Genomic DNA, 12,348 nt, shown 5'->3' with positions numbered 1-12,348 from the left:
GACGATTTGTGCATACGAAGTCGTGTCGAATTGTCACGACTTGCCTAAATTTGTAATTTTTTTTAAACCTACCCCATTTTGATAAAAAAAAAAAAAAAAAACTCATTATGCTAAAAGCCCTATTTATTACCACCTTACGTAAACTCTGCATCTTTTTCCACCATATTTCTTAGAACTGGTATCTGCAAGCAACTGCAGAGAACCATGGAATCGTAACTGAAGCACTAAGGATGAACATAGACGTATCGATCATGGCTCAAAAACAGAGAGGAAAAGGAGAAAACAGAAAAATCTTTTACCATACATACATGTGACATCAAATGTACACTTGTTTCGAAGTTCATTTGTATTAACGGATTATGACTCCTTGCCACTGTTATCAACATTCATACATTTATGGAAAACAAAAGCACTTAAATGAACTAAGAAGTAACACAACCTCAGAATCGCAGTGACCATATTGAACCGAGAGTTCAAAAGTCATAAAACAAATCCTGAAACACTTTCATTCGGTCAGGAGGAAGAGCGATTGCCACAGACATGGTGCCATCGTTCGTTGAGCTGGGAATAATGAAAGATAGCCCCTCGTATGCAATCCCACCAGGTCCCATGAAAATGGGTCTTCCCCAACCAAAATCAGCATCATGAATTGGAAGCCTCACCCAGCTAGTGATGCCAAGGTTTGGGCACCTGAAAGTGTGTGATCCACGAACAAGCGCTTTCAGATCAGGCTGCAGCTCTAGATAGTCAAGAGCTGATCTCAAATACTCGTTGTCCATTCTCATCAATGCATCGTGGATTCTGCTTGCAGCATACCATGTTGGTTTTGAGATGAGATCGCCAGCCACTGCAACAGGGGTGGTGGTGAAGATGACATTGCCGAAGTAACCAGGGGGCAGGGGAGGTTGCAGCCTTGACCTTCCATCAGTTGCAATATACAGTTTTGTTTCTTGTTCATCAGGTAGTTCTCTTGCCCTGCACACACTTCTCCATACATGACCAGCCAGCATCTCATAGGAGCTGTAGCTGATTGAGTTGCCATCTTCTCTGGACTTACCCTTGAGGGTGTTCAGTTGGTCACGGCTCAGTTTGAAAGTGGAGACGGCAACAGCACCGTCAGAGCCTGGTTTTGGTGGTTGCAGGGTGGTGGTGTTCATGGCTGGTGGAGGCCTGTATTCAATGTGATCAAAAACAGGACGAGGTGGATCCCGGGAACAGAGTAGTGTTCTGTCGATGAATGGAGGGAGGGAAATATCGAAGCCGCGAGCAAGATCTGACCATGCATTGATGAAGTGAAGACCAGAAGCTCCATCTGCTACATGGTGTTGCATACCAACACCCAGTGACACACCTCCACATTTGAAATATGTTACCTGTTCATACTCTGTTACTATTCTTTATCATCTTCTCAAATGTTTCAGAAACACTACAAACTTGTAAACGTTCAAAAACCAGAATCATACACACTAAAATGTATACACTTCACATACTATAATAAACTGATATTTTAATTATATTATATTTTTTTTAATTTAAAATATTATTATATTATTATATTATTATAATGGTTTTTTAAGCTTTTTGGGTGTTAAAAGAAATTTTTTCCAATATCGAATTGCAGGTGAGAGTGGTTGGAACGCTCTCAATTGATTGTATACTATTTAATGTTTTTCATAGAAAAAGAAAAAGTTAAGTATGGCCCAAATTCATGCTTCTCATGTGCATTCTCACTTTTCTTTATATATATTATCCCACGTATTTCTTCATTTATATATTTAAAAGACAGTATGTAAATTAATTAATATATTTATTTATAAGAAAATTATGTTAAAAGGCATAAAATATGTAAATACAAAGATATAATTAAAATTAATTTTCAAATGGACAAATAATAGAAGTGAAATTTTATTTTCAGTGTTAATGGATAAAAAAAATACAATAATGTTAGTATATTGGTTAAATAAAAAATGAAAAAGTTAAACAAATATTCCAAATTTACCATAGGCCGTGTTAAATGCATTGTAAGAGTAATAATCAACCATTTATTTTCATTTATCAATGGTGTGTTTAAGACAGTGCAAACCTAAATTATACATTATTCATGTACCCTCTTTTAATCCTTGTTCGGAAACTTCTAAACATTGTTTTTCCTCATAGAAATTAAGAAGAAGTGGAAAAATTATAACAATTCACGTAAATTTCTGAACCATCAAGTTTAAATATTGTTTAAAACAAATTTAGGTAAATCTAGATGAGTGTTTCTGTCTAACAAGTTCGGATACGTCTCTTAAATAATGTGTCCGTCGTATTGATACCGACACGAAAATACAAATTGATGAAGTGTTTAATTCAAACAAATATTTGTTGTTTGAATATCTGACAATTCTAACACATTCTAATAGAATTTTAAAAAAATATATATTAATTTTCTAAAAATTCAAATTTATTGTATAAAATTTTATTATTGTAAAAACAAAGAATAAATTTTTTTGAAAAGAAACATCTTTCTATTAAAAAAATTGAAACATTATTTATTTATTCATTCATATAAACTTTTATTAACAATTTATATAATTTATAATTATATATTATATATATTCGTGTTCCCTTATCTTACATCTTAAAATTATATATATCTCTGTGTCCGTGTCATATCAAATGTAAAATTTATTTATATCTCTGTGTCCGTGTCATATCAGTGTAAAAATTATATATATCTCTGTGTTCCGTGTATTATATCAGTGTAAAAATTATATATATCTCTGTGTCCATGTCATATCAGTGTGAATCTCGGATAGGTTTGTGTGTGCCAAAAAAAAAGGCAAAACTCATGAATAAACTAAACCTAAATATCAACGTGAAGGCTGAATGAGAAAACAAAAGAAGTGTGGGAAAGGCACGTGTTAAGTGTGAATGAAACAACATACCTGTAGAACTAGGAGCGGATACGTTTCGATCCCGGCAGAATAATCCACGGCGGGGATGAGCTGCCGGAGCTCAAGGCTGGGTGAGAAGTCGCCGAAGTCGTCGATGGCGGCGGTGGTGTCAGCCTCGACGAAGAGCACTCCCTGACCGTCGCAGAAAAGCTCGATGCGGCCGTCGTCGTCGCGGCGGAGGCGGGCGGCCATTGGGTAGAAAGGGACGAGGGCCTTGCTGAGTGCCGCCTTCATGACGGCGGCGTCGAAGAAATTGGAGGCTCCGCTTGGCCTGTAGAAATAGACGCTGGGCGTGTGGAAGTTTGGCACGACCAAATCGACGTTGGAATTCCACAGCGGCCTCCGCGGCGTCTCCTCCGCCGGACGCACCATGGTGGATTGCTTGACGTTGATGAGCATCTTTCTTCCCTCCAAATCACAATGATACGTTGTATTATGTGACTTGCTTTTTAAGGTTTCCATTTCAATGCAGTGATCGGTTGGGCCCACTTACTGCAACTACTTAGTTGTGGGTGATGTATTGTTATCATCATAATACTTTCTATTTTTTTTATTGGAAAATGCTATTTTAATCAATGCAATTTTAAAATTGGTCCAATTTTGGTGCAGTTTGGTCCATTTCAGAAAAAGTTATGAGAAAAGTTTATTTAACATTAACAGTGAAATACATGCACCTAACATTATTTAAAATAATATAATAATATTTTAAACTACAAAATAAAATATTTATTTATTAGAGTGTGAAGTGTATGTATATACTATTTGTTAATATATTAGGATTCAAAATTATTTATCTTTTTAATTGTAATTATAATATGGTGCATTGTTAATAATATCAAATTATTATTTTTTTCATTCACTTTTCAACTCAAATATTATTGAAAAATGGTTTTTAAATTAGTTTTTATTATTGATAAATAAATTTTAAACTGATATCTAATTAGTTACCAAGGTTTTGACTACTATTTAGATTTTAAATTTGGTAGAAAAACTTTGGTAGCTAATTAGATATCAATTTAGAAATTATTTATCAATAGTAGAAACTAATTTAAAAACCAATAATTTTTTAATTCTCTAAAATGGTCTCGTCAATATAACAATTAATTATTTATGATCTTTAAAAAAGTAGATACTTAATATATCGTTACCTGAGTAGTATCTCTTTTAATACCTATATGAATTGAATTGAAGACCAATTTGTAGTAACACATGCATGCTTATCTAACAAAAATAAATTAATGAATTTAACATTGAGTCAATAATTTTACTTTCCTTCTAAAAAACACCAAAATGTGTGTTTATTGGCACATGAACATCATCCAACAATAGAGTTGTTGGAAGGAACTCTAAGAAAGTGCATATATTTTGTAAGCATTTCCCTTAAGAGTTTATCAATGTGATGAGTGAATGAGGCAGTTTGCCAACTCAACTAAAAATGACATGTTGTTTTTTTATCCTTATGTTAGAAAAATAATACAATTTTTTTTAATAATCCCACACAACATTGAAAATAAGTTTTTTGGTAACTTGCAAAGTTTTAGTGATGATAGAAAATGAATTGAAGAGGTGATAAATAAGAGTAGGGCATGCACCGATTTTTGGGTTTAACTTCAATTTATTGTGTAAGTTTTTTCAAACTACTTTCCCATCACTTTCTAGGTTGCTTCAACCAGCCACCTACTCAACCACAACAATTTATTGGTTAACTATTCGGCCCTTAAATGTCACTCTTATCACCAAAACTTATCCAAAAATATCACACATTCCCAAAAATTTATAAATCATATAAAATATTGTGCTATTAAAATAGTATTTTATATTTTTTAAAACTATAGTTTTGAAAATATGCTTTTAATATTTTACAAATATTATATATATGAGATCATTTATAATTGAGTGATAACATAGTGATTAAACAATTCATTTTTTTCTTATAAAAAATCCTTGAATTTGTGTACTTTAAAAATTAATTTTTAATTTTCATTATTTTATTTCTTTAAATCCTACTCAACATATCATTCATAACACTTGTTACTTTTTATTTAACCATTAATATTAATATATTATATTTTTCTTGAAACATAAAGAGGCATTTCCCACTAGTAACTATAAATAACATATATGCTACTTGGAATTGGAATAGTAATGTGGAGCTCATGAAATGGGGTTACTACTGGTTTGTATGATTTGATCAATTTTACTTGGATCATAGTTTTTAGCAGAATTTAGATTGTGTGATGAATGTTCAAGACCATTTTATTTATGTTGATTGTGATGGGAAATTTGAGAGGAGAATCTGAAGGTAGTGAAGTGCAGGAGTGTGATGATAAGACATTGAAGAGGCAATGAGAGGAAATAATGAGCCAGATGGGGACTTGTGGGAAGAATGGATATTCACCCTTACATACCAATTCAAATCTCCTCTTAGTACATTATTAACTACATAATCCAAGTTGTTGAAAAGTAATTTCCATCTTCACCTTAATTGTGTCCATAAACAATCAACTCATTTATTAGTAAAATTTATCCCTTTTCTCAATCCCATAATCATTATAATTGTATCAATAATGGATTTTCTATATACCATTTGTGTTGAAGATTGTAGATCTTCAATATGGTTTGGAGGTGGTTAAAATAGGTCAACATCTTTAAGGGTAATCTTTAAGGGGAGACAACATCGTTAGGGTCAATCACTGTATTTGAGATATTGTTCGTTTTAAAAATCGGTGTTTCATCATGGTTTTATCCTTAAAAGACGGTGGGTTGGAGGAGAAAGACATATATATATTATCTTTGGCATCGACTCCTAAAATATATTAGACTTACTGGGACAACCCGCAATTGATATATCGATAATGTCATTAAATTAAAAGAAATGTAGAATATAAAAACAAGAGTAAGACCAAAGACATAAAAAATAAATTATTTAAATTTATAGTTAAAGAGTTTTATTTTTATTCTTGTTTAACTTAGTAACATATATGTGCATTTTCAACAAAACATGTCATCTCTATAAATATCGTTTTCTAAAATATCCATATATTTTTCTCTGTTCTATACATTTGATTTTTCTATTTTTAATCATAAGAAACTAGCTTTACACAAAAAGGATAACTACAACTAAAATAAGATTTGAGACAATTAACTTATGTTATGAATAGATAAGATAATTGCTAAAGAACAAGTTACCAACTTATCAAATCTCTAACTCCATGTCCTCTTTACAAAAATGACATTGAAAAGGTAAGTGATACGTCAATTCAAAGTTGGCACCACACTTGTTGCAATGAGAAGCAATAATGCACTCTTTCTTTTGTAAGTGGGAAGTTATCAAGCAAGATTATGTATGTCTCTTTTAATTGATGCAATCATGGATAGAAAAGAAATAATTCAATCTATAAAGAATATTATAGATTGAAGTGTAGGATTAACCAAAAAGAATATTATAAAAATTATTAATTATTGGTTTCATGTATAAAAAGAAGAATGATTAATTTTATTTTCTTCTTTTTTCATGTTAGAAGAATCATAACTTTGCATACACTTTTATTTTGGAATAAAACTCGTCTGAGAACATTTATATTTAAGCTTAAAAGTTTGTGAGAAGTAAATAAAATGTGGAATCTGTAAGAAGACCAAGAAGACCCAGTGATGTCTACAAATTCATAGAGAAGAAACCCGTCCATAAAAACTGACCCGAAATATTTATGATAAACAGTGCAGCAAAGGTGTATGAGATAAAGTTTCCAGATGAATTTTGTATTCTAAGTATCAATTTTGTCCATAAATATAGACATTGCTGAATCAGATTGTCGTCATAAAAAACCTAAAAACTGATACAAAATTGAATTGAAAGAATTGCTCTGTGTAGGCTTTCCTTTTGAATTTTATGTTTGCGTACCAAACATGGAACATTAGTAGAGAGGACGCAATTATTTAATCTTCTTCATGGTGTAGCTTTCTATAGGGGCATGAGTCTTCTGTACTTGAAGAACCACACGAATGCAGAAAATATAAATGCTCCACAAATTCCTGTTATTATTAGGACCCACTGGAAAGCAGAAGGGACATTAAATAATGCAATTTCAAAATTCATCCCAAATATTCCTGCTACCACACCAAAGATGGCAACCACAAATGTTGCAGTTGTGAGTAAAAGCTCAAACTGGATAAGCTGATTCCGCACATTATCCTGTGAGAAACAAAATTTGAGGTATTCATCAGAACAAAATGTCTTATAGTTTTTGTTCTTTTGGAGCCACACAACATGATAGTCAGAAATACTAAGAGAGTTTGTTTCAAGGTACATATTTATATCCCCAGAGTAATCACATTCCCCAATAATATCATGCCTAAAATATGATTCCCATAACATGTTTCATTGGGACTTGGTAATTTCAGAAAATAGAATAGATTTATTAAACTAAAAAGGTGAAAAACTAAAATTGGAAAAAAAGTGAAAGAGTGAAATGGAGATTGGTGGTTATTGAAGAAACTAATTTCTCTTCCCATGAAATGTAAGATACACAACTTTCACTGAGGCAATAAGAGGCCATTGTCCCATAAACCAACAATCTTAGAGCAACAAAATTCACAATACTCCGACCTCTCCCCACTGTGAGTTGTTTGTGTGAGCATGTTCAGTAATTTGCATTTGCATATGTATGATCAGACATAAGAAACACTACCAAAATATGATAAATAAAATTGACATAAACCCCAGGGAAAGAAAACAAACCAGTTGGATGTTTATGAAATCTTCTGTGTCATCAATGTATTCTTTCAACTGAAACAAAAACCAAGAAACAGTGGTTGATAAACAGTTATGAAAAAAGAATGAAAAGGGTGGGTGTATATAACAGTGTTTACCGATGTCAACTTGTTTAGAGTGCTGTCAATGACAACAAAGTATGCTTCCAGCAACATCTCAAGTTCCTCTATACTTTCTGTAGTACTTTCAGAACTTCGCATGCTCTCATGTCGACTCCTAGCAATACTGAAGCTCTTTTCAAGCTTCCGAGAATCAGGTGGTGATGAAACAGGAGAAACTGGGGCAGAAATGGATGCACCATCAACTGATTTATATCCAACCATAGACTGATCTCCATAAAATGACAACTCCATCCGTCTTTTCTTCTCAGTAAGATACATTTCAGCCATGTCACCATCATCGTCCATAAGCTGCTCTATTTCATCTCTAACCTGAATATATGCATTTGCAAAGCAAATACTAATAAGATACAAAAAATATGGTAACTGCTACTTCCAATAAAAAGGAAAGAAGAAAATATAACCCAGCATCACCTTCTGAACCCTCCTGGTCAGGGCAACAAGTCTGCTTTTTAATCGACGAACACGTTCCAAATTTAGTGTACTGATCTTTGATGTCAGTTCATCCAACAAGGGATAAGCTTCGATTTCTAACTCTGCTGCCTTTTTGTAAATGGCCATAACAGAATTGCAAATGTCACATTAATTTATCCAAACCAAATGAACAAGAATATCAAAGAAGAAAATATTCTACACAAGCACATAGATCAAGAATTCTTCTGTTTGAATACAATATGAAAGAATTAGTTTTGAACATTAAGGCTATTATAGGACTTCTAATGCCGCCATATCAAATAATTTATTCAATATCAATGAAGACCATGTGAAGAAAGTGTTGGCCACTGTTGCCTTCAATAACTTTTCATCATACCTCTCGACAATTATATAGGATCTATGGTTGTCCTCCATGGCATACAATAATATGCAAATCTCCATCGTATCTACTGCCTACTACTGTTTCCCACTTTTCACCATAATGAACCTAACATTAACATGTAGAAACTCCAGAAGAGATGCACAGTTTCATATTTAATTCCTATCTTTCTCTCTCTTTAGTTCTCACTCGTAAGTTTGAAACACCCAGACAACTTTACCACCAACAAAACCACATAAGCTACATGATACATCAAATTGAAATCATCCAATTACTGCACAGTCAAGTGATCCTCCTACATCTTTCTCAACAATAGGATAAAGAAACAATTAATGGTTTAATGCAGTGGAGAAGGGAGGAAATTGCAATAACCAAATCTTTTAGTGCCAAGAGGAAACAACATACTGGCTTTCTCTAAAAAAAATCCTACAGAACATCCTAAAGACTTTATAAACTGTTACCACAAAAGGGCAGTTTGGCCTTAATCAGTAGGTAGGTACACATCAAAACAATAATTACTTATTAGTTCACTTAACCTTAACATGGTCATACTTCCCCCATATGGCATAGATTAATATTGATAGAAAATCAATGCTATCATATAGAAATACTAGATCTCTGTTCATAGCAAACAAAAAAAGAAATGAAGAACGAGTTAAATTAAAAAAATAGATCAGCACTTGTTAGTCTCTGACATAAACATGTACTTCTACTAACCTGAGAATCAAGAAATGTGCATGCCGCCTCCAGGGCAACTTCAAGAGCCCTGAACTCAAAAGGTAAATAATCAGGGGAAGAGTTGCTAAATACATTATCAAGACTCCTACTTCCTCTCCTTCGGTTCATGTCAGAACCATCTGATTGCCAAACCTCCCCTGCCCCAGTTGCTGTCAACCGTCGCTGTAGCTCCATTACATAGTGCAATACATAACTATCAAGGGAATTCAAGAGAAGAACTTCATCTGCTGTAATGATACACCGTATCTGCTCCAGATTTACAACAATAGCTTTTTCCCTACCGAGGATTGTTGATGGGTAGACAAACAAAGGATCTAGTAGGCGAAGATCACGTGCAGGTAGATCACAACGTCTCATCATGGTAAACTTGTCTACTTCAATGGCTTGAGAGTTGCCAGCTGTATCAACACGAATCCATGATCGGAGACCTTGGCCTCGCTTCTTTAGCCCCAGAACATCAACCCCTTGGAAACCTTGCCTTCCAGAGGCAGATGGTCGATTGGCAATCTCTCTTACATTAAGAGCCGAAGCAGGTTTTGGTGGTAGCAGCCTCTCCTTGAGATCTGCCATTGTGAAGTTTCACTAATAACTGAAAAAACATATGAGATAAGAGCTTTAACCACCCATTGATTCCAACAATATTACACAAACAAATTATCACTCCTATGATAGACAGTATTGATCTATCTATCTAGACACACATCAATCTCCTAACATATTTGTGGCCCCAACAGATGAAGAATGCATCAATTAGGAATCTCCCACAATACATTCAATGACATCATGGTCTGAACAAAAACTACAAGATAGGGGGAGGAAGAGGGTCATCCCCTAATTGACCCCTCACAAGTCGGCTTTGGCCACATCATAACTGCACAATGATCTTTACTAACTATCTCCTATATGCATCTCAAGGTGAAGTGATCAATCAAGTTACTAATACAAATACTATGCACTACACTACGATTATTAACTTACTCTATCAAAAGGAAATATCCAGGTTTCGGAAAAATAACAAGCCCAGGTACCTGATACTGTTGAAATAACACGTGCATATCATACCCCAAGCAAAGCATCCATGCTAATATATTTCATCCGATAATAAAAGACATACAAAAATTAAAAAAAAAAAAAATCACGCCTTTTTGAAGAAGAAGACAAAATCTTCACCCCACAAGGCATTCATAGACTTTATACTAAGATTCATACCTCCGACTTTACTTCAACAGAAATCGGATAATTGCCGAGATTTGCAACAAATCCAACAAGGTAATCTATCTCAAATTATGCGAGAAAACCAACCGTGAATGTCCTTTTACCGAAGAACTCGAAACAGAGGAAGGGGGAAAAGTAAGAAGATCAAAACCCTTGAAAGGGTTGGGGAAAATACATGAAATATATAGAAATTGTGATTGAATAGCGCCGAATCATGAAGAAAAAGAAAATAGTTGAGAGCGAAGTGTGCAGTGTTTGTGTGTGAAGTTCATCACACACTGCGCAGAAGAAGATAACAACAGGCCACAGAAACAGAAAATTCAAGTAATCTTGTGATAATAATTAATAAATCACTGATTAATTATTCTGAAGATAATTAACTGAATCTGCCAGAACATAAAAAAATGTTAATTGTGAATTTCACGTACCCAACCAATTTACGATGATCCATTATTGGTGAAAACAAACTTTAAAAGAGAAAGAGAAGAATAAAATAGTTTAATTTTAATATAAAAATTAGTTATGCACATTCATCTAATAAATCAGTAACAAATTGTGAATATAAATTTATAATTGAATTGGCAAAATAAAATCTGAACAATATATAAACAATTAAGTACATTCTTATTATTTTTCTCATTCGGTTATACCAGGTACCGAGTTCCTACATTAAAAAAACATGATGTTTTTAAGTATCCAATATAAAAAACACGTTTTTTTCTTGGTGAAATATAAAAAGGAATGTATAATTGTAAAATATTAAATTTTCAAATAATAATTTTATAAAGGTAAAATAATTAAAGAAAAACATAAAATTTAAAAATATTTTAATAATTTATACATATTTATTGAAATTTTTCTCATTACTTATATTTTAAGAAAAAAATCACGAACCAATAATAAAGATACTTGATAAAATTGGATGAATTTGAAGTTATTTTTATCTCTTAGTTCTTGTTTAAATAATATTTATATACATCTACAAATTTTGCTTCATTTAGAAGTTAAAATCCTCCTCTTTCCTAAACAAATTCATTGAGTTTTCCAGACGAAATTATAATGAAAGTTTCTATTCTAAAACTCAATAACTCTAATAATGTTATCTTTAAAAAACAGATTTTAAGTCATTCTTTTACTTTTTTCTAATTCTATGAAATTGTTTTAATATGTTTAAAAAGTTTCTTTATTGGTCGGATTCGAGTGAACCACATTATTTGGTCTTAGTAACGAAGGGACTGATTAGAATTACATTGATACCACAAATCTAATAAACAGTTAAAACAGTTATGAAAACTTCTTACGAGAAACATGTCTTATCAAATCCAAGTGAGGTTTAAAAAAATTAGTTAATACTGATCTATTCAACTTAACAATATAAACAAACTATCTACAATGGAGTAATGTCTACTTTAATTAATTTTATTATACATTAACACAGAATACTTACTTGATCGTATAATCTTTGATCGTCAGATAATCTTCTTTTGACTGAGTGCTGAGAAGATAGAGTATCGAGAAAGTGAGAAGAATGAGTTTGAAATATGAATGAATAAGGAGTTTGTAAAACTTAAAGTGGAGTTCCTATATATATATAAACCTTTATCTTTAATCAACAATAAAAATAAGTTTAATATCCAACTCTACACATGATATGATATTATGGTTGTTGTGTTTTATATTTGTTTTGAGGTGTCATGTTATATTACCAGGAGTTGTTATTTCTTTTCGGAATATTATCTTTAGAAATTATATTCC

The 12,348-nt window shown here is 32.5% G+C and overlaps 2 protein-coding genes across 2 annotated transcripts; both read right to left on the bottom strand.

The window, feature by feature from the left end:
* Nucleotides 1–281: 281 nt before the first annotated feature.
* On the bottom strand, nt 282–3,479 carry LOC137836090 (shikimate O-hydroxycinnamoyltransferase). The gene is made up of 2 exons (XM_068644922.2): nt 2,928–3,479; nt 282–1,373 (listed from the first exon to the last, which is right to left on the bottom strand). The coding sequence occupies exons 1-2, from the start codon at nt 3,396–3,398 to the stop codon at nt 474–476; spliced, it is 1,371 nt and encodes a 456-aa protein (XP_068501023.2). The 5' UTR covers nt 3,399–3,479; the 3' UTR covers nt 282–473.
* A 3,188-nt stretch (nt 3,480–6,667) lies between these two features.
* On the bottom strand, nt 6,668–10,981 carry LOC137836089 (magnesium transporter MRS2-1). Its single transcript, XM_068644921.2, has 6 exons — nt 10,588–10,981; nt 9,358–9,967; nt 8,241–8,369; nt 7,806–8,138; nt 7,675–7,722; nt 6,668–7,128 (listed from the first exon to the last, which is right to left on the bottom strand). The coding sequence occupies exons 2-6, from the start codon at nt 9,946–9,948 to the stop codon at nt 6,898–6,900; spliced, it is 1,332 nt and encodes a 443-aa protein (XP_068501022.1). The 5' UTR covers nt 9,949–9,967; nt 10,588–10,981; the 3' UTR covers nt 6,668–6,897.
* Nucleotides 10,982–12,348: the final 1,367 nt, after the last annotated feature.

This window comes from Phaseolus vulgaris, chromosome 5 (genome assembly GCF_051622355.1).
Source record: "Phaseolus vulgaris cultivar YP4 chromosome 5, ASM5162235v1, whole genome shotgun sequence".
Lineage (NCBI taxonomy): Eukaryota > Viridiplantae > Streptophyta > Magnoliopsida > Fabales > Fabaceae > Phaseolus > Phaseolus vulgaris.
This window is presented reverse-complemented; position numbering and strand designations above follow the sequence as displayed.